The following is a 23,231-nucleotide window of genomic DNA, read 5'->3' as shown; positions in this document are numbered from 1 at the left end:
TTGATTTTTTTATTTTGTTCTTACTTTTTGTTGTGATATTATTAAAAATGTTCTTAAGCACTTCTAATTTGCATTCAAGTCTTAACATGCATCCTAAAGCGTCATGAATTCTAAATGCAATATTATGGACCTTTCCTGCATTTGCATCTCATTCGACACAGTAATTTCAGTCAATTTTTTGGGCATTGTTATATTAAATCTATTGTCGAAAAAATTATACTACTACTGCACTTCAGCGTTAATTTGAGTTTAAATTGAATAAATCTTAATGAACTCCTGCAGAAAAGAATTTAATTTGTTTACTAATCGAAGAATTACTTGGATCTAAAAAATCTTTATCCTTCATTCTTTATATTACTATAAAAGATTGAAACGTCATATTCACAAATGGGTCCATAGCTCAGTGGTAGAGCAATTGACTGCAGATCAATAGGTCACCGGTTCGAACCCGGTTGGGCCCTATATATAAATTATTTTTTAAAAAAAATCTACTAACATGTTTAAATTCTGAAGCCACTTTTGTTTCAATAAAACTACAGTATTCTTTTTATTTAATTCTTGAAAGGGGTCTTCTTCAGTTTAAGACTCACTGATCTCTGTGTGGATTCTGTATTCATTGTTATAGACAAGATGAAGCTTCTTCTAAGTTAGGAATCACAACAATATAAACGCATCTATGAATATGTAATATTCAGTAGGAATCACTACATTCTCTTTTGTTGGTCTAACCATATCTATAATACTTAAAGCAACAAAGATTTATGAATATCAGTGGTGAGAGGGTATAACCTCTATCTCCACGACACCATCATTCGAAGACGGCCTAATTTCTTCCACTTGTCCTATCTCTATCGCCGTAGGAGAAGAGGGACGGTGGTCTCGTTTCACATATTGGCGAATTCTTGAGCCGGCACTGGCTCTCAAGTCTGCAATCCTTTGATCAAGAGGTGTCTTCTTGTGTAGATGGAGTGTCAGTGAAACAAATAAGCAAGTCATGGTTACAAAACCCGTGATGGCGAAGAGCACAGAGAAGCTTCGCAACGACACTGTGGCAAGCGGGGGGCTACTACTGTTGGAAACGTCACACTCTGGCTTGGGAAAGTACAGCTGCTCAAGGTTAGGAATCGTGCCATTTTCCGTCAGTTGGATAATGGCCCGGGAGATAGCAGGCACTGCAGGAAAAGCCTTGGGGAAGGCCTGCCATTCACAAACACATACCAAATGATGCTATGTTTCATTAAGAAAAATGACAATTACCACGGAGACGTCTGCACAGGAATCCACCTGTATAGGGAGTATATGAGTTGAAAGGTAGCGGCACTTACAAAGGCGAATCCGTCTGTGCGATAGACAGGGTTGATCATAACGTACTTGCCACACGCTTGAGATAGTATTACCTTGATGTGGGGCAAGACATCGCAGTAGGCCGATATACCATTATTTTTGCTTCCCAGGGATAAACCTTGTTTACAACCATCAGCAGATGTATAATTTTTTAGTTTTGCTTGATCAAATCCCAACTTGATCAAGTGACTCTCAAGAAACGAACCATCTTGATACCCAACATAGTCTCCGTTGGCGATAAGTTGCTCCACATTTGTCACACTCCCTCGGAGATTTGCAATCGTGAGCCTGGAAGATAAACTGGCAGTGTAGGTTGAGCTAAGCAGATTTGCTACAAAAGCCCACGTCACCAGAATCAGACAAATCAAAATGACTTCGATCCGTTCTCCTGCAAGCAAACGATTATGACAAGGACTAATCAGATGAAGCCAAGTAAGAAGCAGGAAATGTAGATGATATATCATTACTCACCAGGAAAGAATGGCAAGAGGCAACTCATGCCAACATGTTGACTGAGCGATTCCCTGGAGCTTTGCACGAGCCTCTTTGCGAGAATCCATGTTACCATAGCGGTCGAGATGTAAAGGATAGCAGTGGTTAACCACAGTTGTATAGTAAGGGGATGTAAAAATATTAATACATCATTCACATCCTCATACTTGATGGGAACTATACAGGCAACACCTCCTTCTGCAAATGGCATAGTGAATTCCGCAAAACCAGATCTGTTAGAAGTAATGGTGATATCTCCAACAGCACCATCATAATCTTTCTGTCATCACCAACAATTTCAAATAAACAAAACCGTGGCCAAAGTATTGCTAAGTACAAAAGTGACATATTCACTGAAGATGAAGAACTCACCTGTAACGAAACTTGAAACACGAGATCATTGTAGTTACCAAATCTTGAACCGTCGGGTTTAATAAATGAATATGGGACAAATTCGTACGGTAGAGCATAGGGCAATGCATGCATGACAGAATCAAACACCTCTCTGTAGTATCCACTGACTGTTGTTTCATTTGTTCGATTATCTGTCTGCACTTGCAAGAAGTCGTTGAAACCAAGTTTCTCTGGCACTGCGATTCTTAGTTTTTTACCGTTTATTGGAAATTCCCAACCTCTTGGCGGTTTTATTGAGTCTCCGGGCCAAATGATACTCCTAAAAGTTCCCATTGAGGTAGACAACGGGGTCCAGGTTCCTACAGGCCTCTCTATGCTTCCGACAACGTTAACTATCTCGAATGATGTCTGCTTCAACTGTCCTTCAGCTAGGTTAAATTCTCCGGAAAGTCCATTGAACCTCGTACCCAAAAATGCTTTGAGAAGCTCGGGACCTGTTTCTGAAACTCTGAAAGTAAAAGGGCTAGAGAAGTTGGCACTGGTTTCATTCTCAGTTGTACTTGAACTTGACCTACTACTCCCAACTCTTTCAGCTGCCAGACCGAGAGCCCACAGAGTATCATACGCCCAAAGACCAAATATGCTCATCTCATCCCGATTCATGTCAGGATTATCTTGACGAATCATCCTCAATCTAGAAGCAAAGGAATTGAGTTCACTAGATTTGGGGATTAGAGGCCTTACACCAAGAACCCCTTGCATAGCCTCAGCAACATCTGAACTGAACGAGCTGAAATGATCCGTCATACCACTGGTAATGATCCATACGTATCCTTCAGTCATCATCCCTAATTCTCTTGCTTTTAGAAAAAGTCTGGTTCCGAGAAATCGAGTCATGTGCACTACAAAAACTCGTGTCTGCATGGTCATCATTTTGTAAAGTTCATTGCCTATAAGTTCATCGGTGGCTGATACGGGAAGCACGCTTCTATACGGAACTCGAGCATTGACATCTTGGAGCGCATTAGACAGATAAGGGATAATGCCATTTCCATATTCCGTGTCCTCATAGATGAACACGACCTGTGTCCACGAGAACTCTTTAATTATGGAAGCAATAGCCTGAACATGATTGGCATCACTCTGAGCCGTCTGGACAAAATAAGGAGTTTGACGAGCAAGGGAGGGACTTGTTGCAGAGAAGGATATAATTGGTACATGAGCCTTATCTCCCAAATCCATCACAAAGTTAACCTGTGCAGACTTTTGAGGACCAATTATGGCATCAACTTTCACATCCCGCAGCAGATGAAGAGCTGCAATGCACAAGTAAGAATACATCAAATTGCAGTGAACAATGAAAAGATGCAACGATCAGAATATTATGGCAAGCGAAAAGTTGTCACATACCAGCAGCAGCAGCATCAACAACACTTCCTTTTGAATCTACTGGATGGATAACCAGTCTAGTTTTGTAGTCTCCATGAAATGAATGGAAATCTTCCAGCGCCATTTTTAAGCTTCTCATTCCTATACGCCCCACAGGTGAAGCCGTTGAATTCAAATCAAGAATCACACCAACGTGAAAATCAGTAGAACGTGCAGTAAAAGACAGCATACTAAAAAGGGGAAGCAAGACAAGTGCCACAAACAAGTAAAAGGAACACATTGTTTTGGAAGACTTGACAATGATCCTTGAATAACTGCTACATACTTATAAACAATATAGCACCTACAAGATTTTGTTAATGACGTAGAAATTAAATAGGTTGTACTCGTCAGCTTCATTATCATTAGAAAATTCCTTGCATTTTCTCCTTATTTAGGAATGGTCCATGGATCACGGTACAATTTTCTTGGAAGACTGAACATTTCCAAATTGTCTTCCAATTAATTTACTAGGAGTACATCATTCTCCAAGAACCAAAGCTTAGATTTTAAGAGTGTCCACTATGGGACCGCCGCGCCTATAGCCCCGGCGGGGGCGGTCCCGGGGCAGTCTATAGTGGAGGTGACGTCCGCCCCGGGGGCGGACGAGGAAAATGGGGGCGGTAGGCGGCGGACGGGCATGCGGCGAGTTTGGGGCGAGGACGCGCCTACTCCAGGGCAGACGCGGCGAATAGGCGGGGCTGCTATAGTGGAGTGGTGCCCGGCGCGGCGGTAGTCGGCGATTTTTTTTTTAATTCAATTTAATTCACCTATAAATACACCTCATTCCATTCATTATTTTCACACCATTCCAACTCTTCATCACTCAAAATTTCTCTCACTAGAATTTGTGATCAGAAATGGACAATTTGTGGAAAGACACGTGGATGCTCTGATTCAACATGTGCAACACCAGGCCGCCCAGGAGGATGCGGCGCGCTTGGCGGATGAGGAGGAGGCTGCGATCCCTCGTGCGATTACTCATCGGCGGACCATCCAACGAGATCACGTCGGTGCACACCAGCGTCTAATGGCTGATTACTTTGTGGATAACCCCCGTTATCCACCCGAGATATTCCGCCGGATATTCAGAATGTCGCAACGGCTGTTCAACCATATAGCGACGAATTTGGCGGAGCGTTACCGGTGCTTCACCCTCCGGTGTGATGCCGCGGGCCGGATCGGGCAGTCTACGCAACAGAAGTGCACCGCTGCAATCCGGCAGCTTGCCTACGCCGGACCAGCCGATATGTTCGATGAATACCTACAGATGGGTGAGACGACTAGCCTCACGGTGCTTAGGCAGTTTTGTAAGGGGATCCGAGAAATTTTTGGTGGGGAGTTTCTACGGAAGCCCACCCCTGATGAGTGTCAGAGCCTGCTGGATATGCACGGTTCGATCCACGGGTTCCCAGGAATGTTAGGAAGCATCGATTGCATGCATTGGGAGTGGAGGAACTGTCTCGTGGCATGGAAAGGCCAATTCACAACTGGATTCAAAAACAAACATCCATCGATGATTTTGGAAGCCGTTGCTGACTACCGTTTGCGGATCTGGCATGCGTATTTTGGTGTGGCAGGTTCGAACAACGACATCAATGTTCTTCAGTCATCGCCGCTCTTCAACGATGAGTGCCGGGGGGGTCTAGAAATCAGCTTCGTAGCCAACGGCACGCAGTACAGTAGGGGATACTATTTCACAGATGAGATATATCCGCGGTGGCCCGTATTCGTCAAGACTGTCCGCCAACCGGTTGGACCGAAGAAATAATATTTTGCGCGCAAACAAGAGGGTGCTAGGAAGGATGTTGAGCGGGCTTTTGGTGTCCTCCAATCGCGATGGGCCATTATACGGTGTCCGGCACGAGTTTGGCATGAAGATGATGTCGTGAATAATATGTTAGCATGTATCATATTGCATAATATGATAATAGAAGATGAAGGATTTGCAGCAGAGCGCTGGGCACCGGAAGAGGGCGCAAGTACAAGTCACGGTGTTACCTCCGCGCCGATCCAGATGGGCGTACCACTGAGCAATGAATATTTGATCCAACGTTCCGCTGATATGCGCAGGACCACATCACATACCACACTCCAGGCCGATTTGATTGAAGAAGTGTGGGCACGTAGGGGAGGTGGCGGCTCAGTGTGAACACCTTTGTGATTTGCACTAGATAAAATTTTCGTTGTATAATTTTTCCTGTACTTTAATACGACGAAAATTTAGTGTTTAATTTTAATTTCTTCACGTATAGTCTTTTTCTTCTAATTATGTATAGTCCGATAAATATATTCATAATTGCTTGAAACATTAAAATAAAAATTGATTATAAAATTTTGGGGCTATTGGTGTCCATCATAGTGACGGAAACAAAAATTTGTGGTCGTGAACAAAAAAAACTGGGGATATGGACAAAAAATGGGGCGGGGCTATTTGGTGGACACCCTAAGTGACCAAATCTTGAAGGCGTACTATATAGGCACAATCAAGAGCTGACATCATGAACTCAGATCTAGTATTTTACTACTCCATATTTTTTCTGTTTCATTTACTGAACTGAAGAGTGAAAATGCAACCCAGACTTTACTAAAGCGCAAAGTAGCACATATAGGAGAGCTGAAGATCATGCAGTCTATATCCAGTCACAATTGAAATGATAGTCTCCCATCTCATCTACTCATTTAAAGAATTTTATAATTAACTCCTCAATAATTCGTTTCTGTGAGTAATAAATTCAAACAGATGACCTGCATCTTTGAACAAGTCAGTTTGTAAGCAAATGTTAACATCTGAGGAAACTTCAGGGTAGAATGGCTTGACAGTTGACACAAACAACCGCAGGAATTCAAACCACACGACCCTAACCCTAATAATAACTGCAGATAGAATTGAATTGAACCCTAAATCAAACATAAACTTCATAATTCAAACGGAATCTTGGTGCTTGTGGAAAAATCTATATACACGATTTACCCCATTGTGTTAACTCTATTCCTTGGAATAATTCATTTTGTACTAATAATATTTACGAGAGTCAGTTTATACCAATTTTTGCAATTAACATTCGAAATAAACACTTTGGTGTGGTAATAGTCTTCACTTTCCAGAATATTGCATGTAGAACAATTATTTTACTTCATGAAAATATTTATGGATTCTAAATTTTTTTAATTAATAAGTAATAGTACTGCAAAAACGAGGATGAGTTAGAAGTGAAGGATTGTAAATTTTTTATTTTAAAATAATTCCAGCTTAATAGTCAACAAATGATTCACTTGCAACTGAGTAGAGATGTTCTAAAATTTGATGAGTTGGCTGGCTCTAAGTACAATTCATAATTATTCATTCATATTGTTTGATAATTAATTAAACACTTTAACGGATATTGATAAATGAATAACTCCAAAAAAAATTAAATTTACCTCCAATTTATATTTAATATATATATGTGTACTTTATATTATTTTTAGTATACTGAAATACTAATAGGTAAAGTAATAGAAAATATATATATTTACATTTCCATTTCCATTTCAATTTACTCCCTATATACTGTAACACATTCATATATGTTAAATCATTTTGATCTAGTACCATAAGTAAAATTTATACTCCTACGATTGTTTGATTATGGTTGAGTATAAGTATATTCTTAATTAAATGGAGTACTAGTATTAAATAACGTATATATGTGGTTTATTTTTCTCATTATTCATAGGAGAGATTTTTCATGATGTCATGTGATTTATATCTGTAATACTATTTGTTTAAGTTTATAGTAGTATATTATAGAGTAATTAACAGATATTAAGAATAGAAAATAAAAGGCTAATATTCATCTTTATCTTTTAGTGTGGTTAGTCAGATGTAATAGTCTGAAATCTGAACGTTTAGGATTATGGCAGAAATTTGTTAACTCAAAATTTTTAACCCTTTATTAACATGTACCTGATTAGCGTTCAACTCAAATTGGATTAATATGAAGCTTGATGAGCCGAGCTGCTTAATATCCCTATCAAACAACTTAGTTTGAGATTATTATTATTATTATTATTATTATTATTATTATTATTATTATTATTATTATTATTATTATTATTAAACTCCACTCATCATAGGGTCAAAACATGTCTATTGGTTTGAGATCCATGAACTAATACTCCATCCGTTAAAGACGAATAATCTTGATAGTAAACAATATAAATTTTAATGTAAAAATAGTAAAATATAGTAACAAGATTCTAAAAAGAAAAAATGACTAAAGTATTATTATTGAAAAATGAGACTCAATTCATTAAAGAAAGAAATTCTATCATAAGAACTAATTTTATGATCAAAATTGCAATTCAGCTTATGTAACTAAACAAAGGTGTAAAATTTACTCCTATTTAAGTCGTGCTCAAAGTCCCTAAAATATCAAGGTTTTTATCTGTGTTCATTGTCCACATGTGTAATACTACCATGCAACATGTCGATTTTAAATTTAAAAATATCTTGCAAATCAATGAATAATGACAGCGATTTTAAATTTTAAAATATCTTGCAAATCAATGAATAATGACAAACTGTACAAAAGCTAATACTAATAGAAAATAGAAAACGTCACAAAGGGAGTATAAGATAATTGTTTATTTGATAGAGGAGTAACTAAAAATTATTGGAGTAAATTCAAATATTTGACTTCCATACTTGAACAGTGAGATACACCACCAATTAATTATGCTAAACTTATTTGTAAACTAAGCCTTAATTACACCACCAATATTTCTTAGCCTACCAATGACGATATTTGGATGATGTATTTATGTGATTATGTCTATGCATATGCATATTGGTCAAAATCAAGATACAGTTAGCAAGATTATAATAAATAAATAAATAAATAAACAAGAGAGGAACTATATATATTGTGGTTATTTGTTTAATTACTTAATTTGCTTGCTCTATTATTGAACCAAAGTGGAACTATATTTTTATGACTATATTTATATTGTCTAAGGAATGGAATATAGCATATTTATAGTCTGAAAATCTAGTGAAGACGACGCATGTCTATGTCTTTACTTTACCATTAAATCTCTGAATTTACTGAACAAATACTCCAAAATAGAAGTTTCATGACTTCTCTACTACAAATGCTACGGGATAACTTATTCCACACCGATTAAACAAATACTACCTCCGTCCATAGAAAATATATTAATTTTACCATTTTGGATTGTCCACCAAAATTAGACTAATCTACATATGGAAAGTTTCAAGAATTGTCGATAAAATCAATTTTGCATAATAATCTTGATAGCTATTTACACAATAAAAATACGGGAGCAGATCCTCTGCTGTGATATAATTCACAGCACACTGCTGTGGTTAAAACGCAAATAATATCAAATGAAACGCAAACAAATAAGCCTTTCCGCATAATTAGTTTATTCATTATTCAAACACCATTTTCCTATGGGCCCACCTCACATATTCATTTTCTGAGATACAAGTATACAATATTTAATACTAATAAAGCTACTCCAATATTTTTGTCATTGATTATTAAAAATGAATTTGCATTATTAATATTTCAGGGACAAGCAGATTTTGATTTGGAATAAACAAATCATTGATTTTCTAGTTTTCACCCAGTTACTCCCATTCCTATAAATATGATTATTACAAATTCATTTTTAGTAAGAGTAATCAGTAACAAAAAAGAAAAATAAAAAAAAAAGAAAACCAATTTTAGTATAAATATATTTAAGGGATATTGGTATTATAAAACTTTGGCCAAATTTAAAGTTAGTCAAAAATACCAAAATTTGGCCAAGTATGATAAAAAAAATGCATGTAAGTTAGTCTAATATAGTGATTAACCTGCCATGAGAAATAACAAATAAAATATAAAATTTGTGATATTTTAGACTAATTTTAAAGTTCGTCGAATAACCAAAATTTGGCCAAAGTTTTTAGTTTTAATACCAATATCCCTTAAATATATTTAAACTAAAATTGGTTTGTTTGTTTGTTTGTTTTTTGTTACTGATTACTAAAAATGAATTTGTAATAATCATATTTATTGGAATGGGAGTAATTGGATAAAAACTAGAAAATCAGTGAGTTGTTTATTCCAAATCAAAATCTGCTTGTCCCTGAAATATTAATACTGCAAATTCAATTTTAATAAATAATGACAAAAATATTGGAGTAGCTTTATTATTAAATATTGTATATTTGTATATCAGAGAATGAATCGGTGAGGTGGGCCCATTGGAAAAAGGTGTTTGAATAATGAATAAACTAATTATACGGAAAGGCTTATTGTTTGCATTTCATTTGATATTATTTGCGTTTCACTAAAGTCTCAATTTGGTCCTTAATATATTGCATTTTTTTTTTATTTTGGTCCAAAACATTATCTTTTGAAGTATTTGGTCCCTCACATTTGGTCCATTTTGGACGGTTCCGTCAAATTTTTTACGGTTTTAATTAACGGGTCACAAATCCGTCGTTAATCCGTCATTAACTGGAAGAAACTGATCTGTCACTAATCTTTCACTAATCCGTCACTAATCTGTCACAAATCCGTCACTCCTTTTCACTCATTTTCTCCTCAATTTTGATTGCCCTTTTTCGGCGTAGACTCATCTCTCTCAACAGAGGGAAACAACAAAACACCTCATATAAATAAATACATCCAAAATCCCTCTCTCTATCGGTCGTCGCAGCTTCGGCATATGGCGTTACATCGGTTGCTAAACCACATTCCTCAAACCTAACCTCACCTCCCTCTTCAATTTCATCAATGTCTACTGCTACTCTCACACTTAGAGATGCCCACCGGTTCCGGTTCCGGCGGTTAACCGGCGAACCGGAACCGTGGCGATTTCCTCGAACCGGAACCGTCGCAATTCGGATCGCGGTCCGGTTCAGGTTCAAGATTTTTCGAACCGGAACCGTCACCGAACCGCCGGTTCGGGACGGTTCGGAACCGCCGGTTCGGGCGCGGAAACCAAGGCATCGGGGAGGGCAGCTTTTCGAGAGTGAAAACCGGCCGGTTCCGACGGTTTTTGGATCGGAAACCGGCGGTTAACCGTGAAATCCGGCGGTTCCGACGGTTTTCCGCCAAAAACCGTTGGTTTTTCCGAAAATTCAAAAAAAAATTTCCAGATTTCAAATTCGAATTATTCCATTTTCCCCCCATTTTATCTATAAATACCTCAATCTATCCTCATTTACATTCACCCCACTTGTGTGTTCATAAGAGTTTCTCTCTTCAATCTCTCAATTCTCTCTCTTTGTCTCCAATTTATCATTTGTGCTATTGTGCTTCCATTTAATTACTCAAGTGCTACTCTTATTACGCATTGTTATACACTTATACTTGTTCCCGTAGTTCTATAAGTTGTCTTTCTTTCTCAATTGCTTAAACAATAAAATATATATTGTTCCATATTTCTACATTTCTATTATATAATGTTGTAAACTTGTATATGTATTGTAAATTGTAATGTAACGTTGTCCGTTACAACTCAAATTCAATAAAATTGATATCATTTTCATCTTATTCGTCTTATTTCAATTTAAATTATCCATTGTCTTGTTCCAATTTATTGTATAAGTCCAAATTTCAAATTTATATTATATTATTGTATGTTGTATACTTGTATATGTATATGTATTGTAAATTGTAATGTATCGTTGTCTGTTACAACTCAAATTCAATAAAATTGATATCATTTTGATCTTATTCATCTTATTTCAATTTAAATTATCCATTGTCTTGTTCTAATTTACTGTATAAGTCCAAATTTCAAATTTATATTACATTATTGTATGTTGTATACTTGTATATGTATTGTAAATTGTAATGTATCGTTGTCCGTTACAACTCAAATTCAATAAAATTGATATCATTTTCATCTTATTCGTCTTATTTCAACTTAAATTATCCATTGTCTTGTTCTAATTTATTGTATAAGTCCAAATTTCAAATTTATATTACATTATTGTATGTTGTATACTTGTATATGTATTGTAAATTGCAATGTATCGTTGTCTGTTACAACTCAAATTCAATAAAATTGATATCATTTTCATCTTATTCATCTTATTTCAATTTAAATTATCCATTGTCTTGTTCCAATTTATTGTATAAGTCCAAATTTCAAATTTATATTACATTATTGTATGTTGTATACTCGTATATGTATTATAAATTGTAGTGTATCGTTGTCCGTTACAACTCAAATTCAATAAAATTGATATCATTTTCATCTTATTCTTCTTATTTCAACTTAAATTATCCATTGTCTTGTTCCAATTTATTGTATAAGTCCAAGTTTCAAATTTATATTACATTATTGTATGTTGTATACTTGTATATGTATTGTAAATTGCAATGTATCGTTGTCCGTTACAACTCAAATTCAATAAAATTGATATCATTTTCATCTTATTCATCTTATTTCAATTTAAATTATCCATTGTCTTGTTCCAATTTATTGTATAAGTCCAAATTTCAAATTTATATTACATTATTGTATGTTGTATACTTGTATATGTATTGTAAATTGTAATGTATCGTTGTCCGTTACAACTCAAATTCAATAAAATTGATATCATTTTCACCTTATTCGTCTTATTTCAATTTAAATTATCCATTGTCTTGTTCCAATTTATTGTATAAGTCCAAATTTCAAATTTATATTACATTATTGTATGTTGTATACTCGTATATGTATTATAAATTGTAGTGTATCGTTGTCCGTTACAACTCAAATTCAATAAAATTGATATCATTTTCATCTTATTCTTCTTATTTCAACTTAAATTATCCATTGTCTTGTTCCAATTTATTGTATAAGTCCAAGTTTCAAATTTATATTACATTATTGTATGTTGTATACTTGTATATGTATTGTAAATTGCAATGTATCGTTGTCCGTTACAACTCAAATTCAATAAAATTGATATCATTTTCATCTTATTCATCTTATTTCAATTTAAATTATCCATTGTCTTGTTCCAATTTATTGTATAAGTCCAAATTTCAAATTTATATTACATTATTGTATGTTGTATACTTGTATATGTATTGTAAATTGTAATGTATCGTTGTCCGTTACAACTCAAATTCAATAAAATTGATATCATTTTCACCTTATTCGTCTTATTTCAATTTAAATTATCCATTGTCTTGTTCCAATTTATTGTATAAGTCCAAATTTCTAATTTTTAAAAAAATCGAACCGCGAAACCGCCGATTTTAGAACCGGAACCGTGTAAACCGCCGGAAAACCGGCGGTTCCGAACCGGAACCGGAACCGGCGGTTTTTGAACCGGAACCGTGAAATAGCCTCACGGTCCGGTTCCGGTTCCGACTTTGACCAAACCGGAACCGGCGGTTCCGAACCGGAACCGGCGGTTCCGAACCGGAACCGCCGGTTTTGGAACCGTGGGCAACACTACTCACACTCCTCGCCGTGGCTCTTTGCGCCATTCTAACGGCTAGCTTCACACGCGCCGCCGTCAGCCCCCGAGATCGAAGCCTTACTCTCCTTCAAGCAGAATCTGTACGATCCACGGGGCGCATTGGGCTGATGGGATGACTCCACTCCCGCCACCCCCTGCGATTGGCGTGGCAATGGATGCTCCGCCGGCAGAGTCGTCGAGCTCCGCCTGCCGCGCCTCCAGCTCAGCAGCATCCTCACCGACCGTCTTGCTGGTCTCTCCCAGCTCCAGAGGCTGAGGGATGAGATGGTGACGACGGTGATGGGGGCGATGAGGGGGAATCGGGATGCGGGGAGGGCGGCGGAGATGGTAAAGATGCGGGAGGGAGGAGGGGGTTATTTTTTATTTATAATATAAAAGTTTTTTTATTTATAATACTCCCTCCGTCCCCGAATAAGAGTCGCTAATTTCCTTTTTGGGCCGTCCCCCATTAAGAGTCACTCTTCATTTTTACCATAAATGGTAGTAGGTCCCACATTCCACTAACTCACTACACTCACATTTTATTATAAAATCAATATAAAAAAGTGGGTCCCACATTCCACTAACTTTTTCAACCAACTTTTCTTTACATTTCTTAAAACTCGTGCCCGGTCAAACAACGACTCCTATTAGGGGACGGAGGGAGTAATAATTATGGATTAGTGACAGATCAGTTTCTCCCAGTTAGTGGTGGATTAGTGACGAATTTGTGACTCGGTAATTAAAACCGTCAAAAATTTGACGGAACCTTCCAAAATGGACCAAATGTGATCCGATTTCAAATGTGAGTGACCGAATAATTCAAAAGATAATGTTTTGGACCAAAATAAAAAAAAATGCAATATGTTAAGGACCAAATTGAGTATTTAGTCTTTGCGTTTTAACCATAGCATTGTGTGTTGTGGTTTATATCTTATATTATTTGCGTTTTAACCACAGCATTGTGTTCTGTGGTTTATGTCACAGGAGAGGATCTGCTCCCTAAAAATACTCCATAAGATAAAATAGAACTCATTGAACAAGACTTCCAAAAAATGATGAGGAGGATGAACTTCATGTTGGAGAATAAGGCAATTTTACAAAGCAAGGGCTGCAAGGGCTGACGGAGGTATTACTATTAATTTTATACTGAAACTCATGTTGTTAAACTATTTTTCGTGGAATAGATAGATGTAATACTAATAAGCAACCTTGATTGTGCACTTTTGAGAAACCTTTGTAGAGCTACGAATTTAGACGAGGCAAATCAAGGCTTAGTAAGTCGTAGCATCAATTTTTTTTTATCCGGCTTGACATAGCTAACTGAAAAAATGAATGTAATGAAACGAATTTCATGTTGTGTGGCATGATATGGCAAAACTTAATTCATAATGCTCCACACAGCCATAAGGAAATCTTGACTAGAATCTCAGTTTCGTAATTTTTCGTAATGCTATTTCCTCAAACTAGTTTCAACCTCGTTACATGTAAGCGAATGTCTGTCAGAATTCACAAAAACAAGATTACAGACATTTTCATTACTGGAGCAACCACTTAACAAGGTTTAATTTATATGCAACACCTCATTTACTGGGTTTAATCAGTCTTCTTATCAGGTTCATCGATTGCAGCTAATCTTTCGACCAAAGGTGGATGCGAATAGTGGTAAGCTGAATACCAAGGGTCAGTGTTCATGGATGATAGATTCTCCTCCTGCCAAACATCAACAAAGATGTAAGTTTCATGGTTGAGAGACACAAAAGAATAACGAATCCCAGAAGACAGCAAATCAGATCAAAGAGACTACATCGCGTTCTACTTCAAAACTAACAAGGACAATGGTAGTACCATCATAAATACTTCCGACTTCATGAAACAGTATACACACCTCTCTATAATTTTTTTGTCAGGACTTAGTTGTAAGTGCAATGCAACGGAAACCAAAAAACAAATTACCTGCAGTTTGATAAGACCAGCTCGTAGGGGAACAGCATAACCAAGCTTCTTGGCAAAAGCATCAGCCTTCGGAGTGATACAGCACATCAGTCTCAGTTGCTATGTATTTATAATGACAATCAATTTAGGACAAAACACAAGAAGATTACCTGGAACTCAAAAGCACGGCTCACAAGATTGAGTAAAAGGCTCACAACATGTTGGAGAGGTATCACAGTATGCTGCAACGACCCACAACCAGACACAAAAACCAAATTTAAATTGTAAGAGTGTGCTGCCATGTATACAATTCAGTATCAATAAACAACACATTACAATGTAAAAGGAAAACACATGCTGGTTTTGGTTCATTATTTACATGTACATCGCCATGTTTAATAATGACACTGTAATGCGGATAAAGCGCATAGTTCAATTAACAACACAAATTTCATGTGGTAGCCAAATTACACAAAATCAAGCTATAAGTACAGCGTTGGATGACATTACATGAGCAACAAAAGCAACCAGTGCACGGGCAACCCTAAAGGATTCAGCTCATACCTGAAATATGATAAGGCCAATAAGAACAGGCTGTGTATCAAACCCAAAACTTTGGAAGAGGTCTTTTGAGTTCCGAACAAGAGTGTATCCCCCAAACTGCAACAATGTCAGGATCTGCATTGCCATTTACCATTAAGCATGAGAAACATATATGCACTAAATTATCAGATCAGTAAAAATGACTTAAATCAAAATATTAACAACTCAAAAAGGTTAACAAAAAATCTCATCATCTATGGCAATTTTTCAAATACAGGGCCACACAAAACTGCAATCCCATCTAGAACAGCCAACATACCTGAACTGCAATGAAGGAGTACATCGTATGATTTAGCTTCCAGTGTCCAAGTTCATGAGCAATTACAGCAACAACTTCTTCCTCATTCTTACACTAGATAGAATATGAAAAGTGGGTGTTCAGAAACATTCCATATGTTAACTCCGAGTCTCAGGTTCTCTATGTTTAGTTGGCAGCTATATACTACAGCCATGAAACAGGATTTTGGCATGCATTTAACTAACACAAAAAAAACAGCAGTTGCATACTCCTTACCTGTTGTATTAACGTGTCATACAGGACAATTCTTTTGTTCTTAAAAAACCCATACATGTAAGCCTGCAGAAAAATGTTTACAAGTGAGTCTTCATGAGCAGAAAGGAGTGGTAGAGCCAAGAGTGTGAGTAAATGCAACCCCAAATCGCTATGACAACCATGGGACAGATGAAGTGAGTAAAAAAACATTGCAAACTTGAAATTAAGTTATTGCATTGCCCAGGTCCCCTTGCAAATTAGAAGTTCTTCAGTTTTTACAGATTGGGTCCCTACAGGACATGGGTAATCTCTACACCTTTATATTCCGTAGTTTATATCATATTTTCATAACTAATAAAGTTATATAGGGTTACATAGATGGGCCAATATGTGAGGCTTGTCAGAGAGTTCTAGGTAATTTGGTTTTTTGTTTATCAATATAGTCATTGAAAGTGAATGGATTGTTATTCAATACTAAGGCAGCCAGAAACGCAGATCTGGTTTTATGCTTGGGCTGGCACTTGTGAAATCTTTTTTGTTTGCTTTTCTTTTTCATTGACTCATTTCTTACCCAATCCCATGCATTTATCAAACTTATATCTTATTATAATACAATAATGAAACCTGGGTATCACAAATATTCAGTTAACAATTTAATATGTATAATACAGTTCGATATCCAATTATCCATAACCTTTCCTTTTATTCTCTCCCTTTAGAAACCCATAAGCCTAAACATCATTGAGTTTTTCCACAGAAAATATAATCAAAATCATACAACATCACAGCACTGTATACGCAAACTATTCACAATATAAGATATCATTCATATGCTTACGCAAGTAAATTATATTCAAAGTTTTGATGAAATATAGTACTTCAAAACATAACAGTTCTTATTCCTATATCCCTCCGTCCACATTCTACAAGATATAGTCTTGGTAGTGGAAGGCATGGGTTTTAGTGCAAAATTGGTCAAGTAAGAAAGATAGAAAGAAAAAGTGGTTGACGACTTTGAAGTATTATCAATGGAAAATGGGACTCAGCTCATTACAGAGAGAAACTTACCATAAATAGAAGCGGAGTAATTTAGGTGGATGGACCAAAATGGAATAACAAAACTATTTTCATGGAAGGAGGGAGTAGAAGGCTACAAAAATGAAAAACCAAAGCATTACTCACATTGCTGTGACTTGATCTTGTTGACCCATCAACAACAAACAACTTTTTTAGAGGGAATTTGAGAGATGAAGCAAGATTCTCAATCTTGGTTCTGAGTTCGCCCTCCGGAAGCTGCTCATGTTTTAGACGACATTGATTAGCAACTTTTGTTATTTTGCATTATCAAAAGAAAATGAGATATTGCTATTACATTAAACAGCATTCGCATTACTTACAGGAGTAAACTTGTTGAAAAGAGGGGCAATAAGAACAGGATAAACAGTCATCATTATAAGGGACACAATTAGCATGAAGCCCCATAGATATATGGCCAAGTATGGACCTCCTTTCTGCAACCAATCACTTGAGAATGTTATACATTTCACTACATACAAATTCTTAACAAGAAAAATGCAGAGAGAGAGAGAGAGAGACATTGAAATGTAAAAAGGATATCAACATGTAAAGCATTACTGTGCTGCCATAACTGACTATTGCTTGTGGCTTAGAATCTATACAATCTTTTAAATATAATCATGTACAGAAGACAGAAGTACCTGCACTATAGTAATGATAGCAGCTACAATTGGAGGACCGATCACTATAGCTAATATAATCCCTTTGATCATGTCCCTAAAGAATAACAACAGTGTTTGCTGTAAAATAAAAAATAAATTAATCACGACAAATGTATTGGTAACTAAGCACAAATAAATTAAAGGAAACTGTAGAAATCAAGTTGTTTTTAAATTGGAGTATGGATTATGACCGAACTATCAAAGTAAACTACACACCTTGTTGAAACCATGGCGGGCCTCAATGACAAAAGTTGAGTACAAAGAAAATGGTAAATCGGTTATCTGCAGAAGAGATAGTTAGTTAGTTAGGTACCAAATTGTTACAAAAATAGACCATCATTTTGTAACTATTTACAGCAATAACGAGCCAAGACATGTAATATTTTGGTAGATTAAGGTGATTTTAAAACAGTCAACAAATCCACCATGTAACCATTTGTTAGTCTGTGTGAAAAAATAAATGGAACTCATAAACACACCTGTGACCAAAACATAACACCAGCTAAAAATGCAAGAGTGTGTATTATCTCATTTTCAGCATTAAAGCCAGCATACACCAGAACCTCTCCACACCTCTGTGGTTAACAAGAAACCAAAAAAACAGTAAGACAAAGAAAAAAGTAAGAGAACAGAAAAGTCAACAACCACCAAATAAATAAAGATGGCACACTATAAAATGACTCACCTTCCAAAACCAGGGCAATACGCCGAAGTACAAAATTGCGGAGTCCATGAGTATAGTTACAAATTCGTGCACAAAATGGAAATTGCTGAAAATAACCATTTATAACCAAGACCCAAGACACAACTGGTTAGTTAAAAGAACAGATGCATGTTGTTAATATGAGTTTTTAAATGACTGTCCAATGGTCAATACCTTTTGTCGAGACTATAAGCACGCGACTTTTCAAACTTTTCCTGGCTGATTACTCCTACCAATGGCTTTGGCAAATTTGGCAACTTAAGAGCAGCATGCTGCCTCAAATCAAGATATGTCTCGAAAATGTACACCAGTATCATAAAACCTGGATCGAATAGAAGCCGAATAAGGATAGACAAATTCAAGGAAAAATATAAAGTGGCATAACCCGTAGCTAGAGGCAGCTAAGTGTCCTCAAAAAGGGGATGGTAATGTCATCCTCTTCAAGCAAAACTAATTCAAAATATGAATAACCACAAAATCACACGAACGCATTTCATTGGCATTCTAAACAGAGAGGGAGCAAGAGAGAGAGTTTTAAAAAATCCACTCTAGTTCAAGAATCATGACATGAAGCTCAAAATCTGAAAGTAGCAATAATCAATACTATAATAAGTAAAAACCCTAAGACTTACTCCACATCAATCAAAAACACAAAGTATAAGAACATCAAACAGAAAAAGGGGGGAAATAACTGTTCCGATAAGGAATTAATCTTTAAACCCTAACAAACCTCGTAATACAGACAAAAGGGTCAGTAACCGCCAAAAGGGGAATCAAGTCAAATCAAATGAGAACGATCAGTGATATACATGTGTAGGTCGATAATCGTATAAATATGACACAGAAATAGGCAAAAGTGGGAGTGAAACCTACCGACGACCGCCTCCATGTAGGGAAACGCCATGGCGGAGGATAGAGAAAGGGGGGATTTTCCACGGCAAATGAGATTTTCAGATGGCAAGTCTGTTGAATAAAATATTTATACTGCCAAAAAAAAGGACCTAGAAATAAGAAATCGTTTCGTACTTCAATGGCTTTGTCATTTACTCTTTTTTTTTCATTTTTACTAAATGGAGTATATTCAAGTTTTTGAAGATGGAAGAAAAGTAATCAACTTTACAACGAAGTAATCCAAATATATTTAATTTATGCTAGATCAATTTGTATAAATCTTTCAAATAATCATTTGAATGTAATATTCGTATCATATAGTACTAATTGATAAGTGCCGCATGTAATCTAATATAGTGGTGTTTGATGTAATCTAGAGTAAGAGATAATTTAATACTCCCTCGTTCTAAAAAAATGTAATATTTTCTTTTTAGGTTGTCTTATTATTAAAAATGAAATAGTAGTTTTTAAAATAAAAATATCTATCATTTCTATATTTTCCATCTCTCTTACTTTATTTTAGAAGAGACAACACATCTCAAAATAAAGGCATGCTATTGATATGCAACCAATTCATTCCAAACATAAGCAAGAGATTCATGTAGTTTACTAAGAAAACCGCCAAATCAGAGGGGGGGAAAGTGTCAACAAAACCGAAACAAAATAGCACCAAAGCTCCGATTGTTCTTGGGCATATCACTATTGCAGCTGTTGATAGGATGATTATCGTGGTGAAACATAGCTATCAAATGGAACCTAAATAAACTAGTTATAGTTCTTGGGCATATCACTGTTGCAGTTGTTGATAGGATGATTATCGTGGTGAAACATAGCTATCAAATGGAACCTAAATAAACTAGTTATAGGGAGAACGATGAGATGGATAATCATGAGATACAATATAGTCATGGCATTAAAGAGATGAATCAAAGATATATTATTACAAGTCGAGTTTATTTTGTGAAAAAAGACAACTTATCAACCTCTAAGTTTATTTTGTTATAATAAAAGATGAGCCTAATGGAATAATACATCATGTGCAAGTACATTTGTATTAGATCCTAGATTGAAACTGACACTTAGATGTAATTTGTTAGACAAGAAAATAGTGAAAATAAGATAGAATAAGTTAAATTGAAAATTTTTCTTAGATTTAATTTGTTAAATTGATGGGAGAGAGATAAATAATAGTGAAATACAAGGTAACCTTGATATTGTATCAAGATATATTATCATGGATTGAACTTTAAAATAAAATAACCAAACAAAAAATAGAAACATTGTGATTTTTAGTTACAAGTAAACGTCAAAACTCAAATCTCAAGTTGAGGGAGTGCTTTTTGCTTTAGAATGCTTGCCTAAATATAATACTACTACTTCTACTACTAATTTTGTAAATGTATTTCATTTGCATAAAATTTGTAACGGGCCTTGAATTGACTACAATGTATGTGATTACCCAAGAGGCCCATTCTCATATTGGGCCGACCAATGGAAAACTACCAATTCGAGTTGTAGATGGGTGATTCTATTATTCTTTTCTCTTCTTTTATTATTATTATTATTATTATTATCTCCTTTTTTAAAAAAACAAAATGCTAAAAAATTCTAAAATGAATTAACTCTAGTAATTTTTTTCTACATTGGCACTCAATAATTTATAATTTGAAAGGCCATTAAATAATTGTAGTTAATACTCTGAGGTAATCTCCTACAAAATTCGATTTGCTAATGTGCATATGATCTGTTCATATCTTTTGCATTTGGCTAAATTAAAACTCGATTTGTTTTAGCTTATGTGAAATGGAAAGCTATAGTCTTCATCGCAGTCCTTTTATTGAATCGTAGCTTGTGTATCTAGCATTTTTATGACGTATGTATGTTACCAGCTTTCATGAATACAATGTATCAATTCAATTAATTAGAAAAAAATTATTCAAAATTAAATTCCTATGACTTTATGTAGGTCAATCCGTCAATGTATAGATTAGATTTATCAATAATTTATGTTTGTAAGATTCTTAAATATTGGATATTTCATTTATGAGATTTGGTTAATTATACACATGAGTCAAGAACATGTAATGCAAGAAGTCAATACACAAACTTTTGAAAAAGAAAAGGAAAAGAGTACTAACTTTTGTAGTCCAACTTGAAATTTGGTTCAAAGTTAATTATAAGCATCCAAAATTTGCATTCGATTTTGACTTCCGAGGAACATTTCATGTGTTTGTTTGAAGTATAATTTATTTGTATCTTTTTATGTTCATAATAATTTAATGTCCAAGATGCTATGTCAGTGGCATTTAAAAAGATAAATTTGTCGATTGAAATTATGGAATCTCAATCTCAAAGATGGAGATATATATAATGCATAAAGGTGAGAAATTATTTAAAATTTGAATCGTTAATAGTGAAGCGTACTTGATAGGGCATCCCACATCAAAATGAAGGGCAAAGTATTAGTATAAATTATTATAGTTATAAAAGAGAATTCTAATATTTTACCAATGGCCAACTTCAAGAATATGAGCCATTTTGAAAATTTAATACTAAGTACTTAAGTGAAAAATTACATAATGGATAAGAAGATTAAAAAATAAGTACATAATGGATAAGAAGATTAAAAAATACTCTCTATGTCCCGTTTTAGCAGTCCCGTTGACTTTTCTGCACTCGTTTTATAAAAATGATATAAATAGTTCGAGTAGAGAAAAAGTAAAATAAGAGAGATAATAATGTAAAGAAGAGTGAGACTGCTAAAGCGGACGGAGGGGGTAAGTACTTAATGGATAAAGTTAATAGGAGAGATAATAAATTACATAAGTTCGTACGAGAAATGTACTCCCTCCGTCCCAACATAAGCTAAGTCACTTTCTTTTTTTTGGATGTTCTACAATAAGTGAGTTATTTTTTTAACAAAAAATACTACATTTCATCTCTCATACTTTATTCTTCCACCTATTTTGTACTGTCTTCATCCCTCCACTTTTTTTCTTTCAGATTTTATTTTCTATATACTTAAGTCTTTAAATAAAAATCTTTAAATATCAATTTATTGAATCTTATGCCCAAAAGAACGGCTCTGCCTATAGAGTTATAGTTTGTATATTGCAATAAACATCTTTTGAATTCATGTATATGTAATAAACTCTTTATCCATTTTTGACCATGTTAAAAGAATGAATATTTTATTACAATGTGATTTTGTATATGTGTTTATAAATTATTTTTAATATTCTAATACATAGGATGTACAAAATGTGTCTAAGGCTTTGATATATGTTCAAATCTCTTACATAAGGTTAATTAAGCAAAAAAAAGTATTTAAGGTTATACATTAATTGGATTATAATACCAAATTGGATTATAATAAATACATTTATAATAAATACATTCCTATACAGCTATACTAGATAAGTAAATTCAAAGCTTCAGAAGTTCTGCGATAATGCAAGCTAAAACAAAGAGGAACTATATTTGTGGTTAATTTTTTTTTATGTAATTCGTGCTCTATTATTGAACAAAAGAGGAAATATTTATATGACTATATTTATATTGCCAAGGAACGGAATACTAGCATATTTATCGTCTGAAAATCTAGTGAAGACGACGCAGTCTGTCTTTGTCTTTACCATTAAAAACTTTCTCTGAATTTTGTAATTATGAGCAAATATGAGTATTTAACAATCTCCACAATTGAAGTTTCATGATTTTTTCTACTATAATGCTATGGGATAACTTCCCCGACGCCGATTAAACAATAAGAAATTAAGAAAAATTATA

General features: G+C 35.0%; 2 protein-coding genes and 1 non-coding gene across 3 annotated transcripts; 1 reads left to right on the top strand and 2 right to left on the bottom strand.

Annotated features, from left to right (window-relative positions):
* Window positions 1-389: 389 nt before the first annotated feature.
* On the top strand, window positions 390-461 carry TRNAC-GCA. The gene has a single exon. It is a non-coding gene; the product is annotated as a tRNA-Cys (tRNA).
* A 202-nt stretch (window positions 462-663) lies between these two features.
* LOC121770128 (glutamate receptor 2.9-like) lies at window positions 664-3,929 on the bottom strand. The gene is made up of 5 exons (XM_042166923.1): window positions 3,601-3,929; window positions 2,209-3,506; window positions 1,816-2,116; window positions 1,326-1,732; window positions 664-1,197 (listed from the first exon to the last, which is right to left on the bottom strand). The coding sequence occupies exons 1-5, from the start codon at window positions 3,857-3,859 to the stop codon at window positions 769-771; spliced, it is 2,694 nt and encodes an 897-aa protein (XP_042022857.1). The 5' UTR covers window positions 3,860-3,929; the 3' UTR covers window positions 664-768.
* A 10,585-nt stretch (window positions 3,930-14,514) lies between these two features.
* LOC121792568 (CAAX prenyl protease 1 homolog) lies at window positions 14,515-19,580 on the bottom strand. Its single transcript, XM_042190560.1, has 14 exons — window positions 19,428-19,580; window positions 18,729-18,876; window positions 18,537-18,621; window positions 18,331-18,426; window positions 18,068-18,133; window positions 17,831-17,929; window positions 17,510-17,623; window positions 17,295-17,405; window positions 16,134-16,196; window positions 15,879-15,971; window positions 15,581-15,694; window positions 15,187-15,258; window positions 15,038-15,103; window positions 14,515-14,794 (listed from the first exon to the last, which is right to left on the bottom strand). Exons 1-14 carry the CDS (start codon window positions 19,456-19,458, stop codon window positions 14,678-14,680), a joined length of 1,275 nt encoding a protein of 424 aa, XP_042046494.1. The 5' UTR covers window positions 19,459-19,580; the 3' UTR covers window positions 14,515-14,677.
* Between the last annotated feature and the right edge of the window lie 3,651 nt (window positions 19,581-23,231).

This window comes from Salvia splendens, chromosome 2, assembly GCF_004379255.2.
Source record: "Salvia splendens isolate huo1 chromosome 2, SspV2, whole genome shotgun sequence".
NCBI lineage: Eukaryota > Viridiplantae > Streptophyta > Magnoliopsida > Lamiales > Lamiaceae > Salvia > Salvia splendens.
The sequence above is the reverse complement of the archived record's forward strand: the minus strand, read 5'-3'. Positions and strand labels throughout refer to the sequence as shown.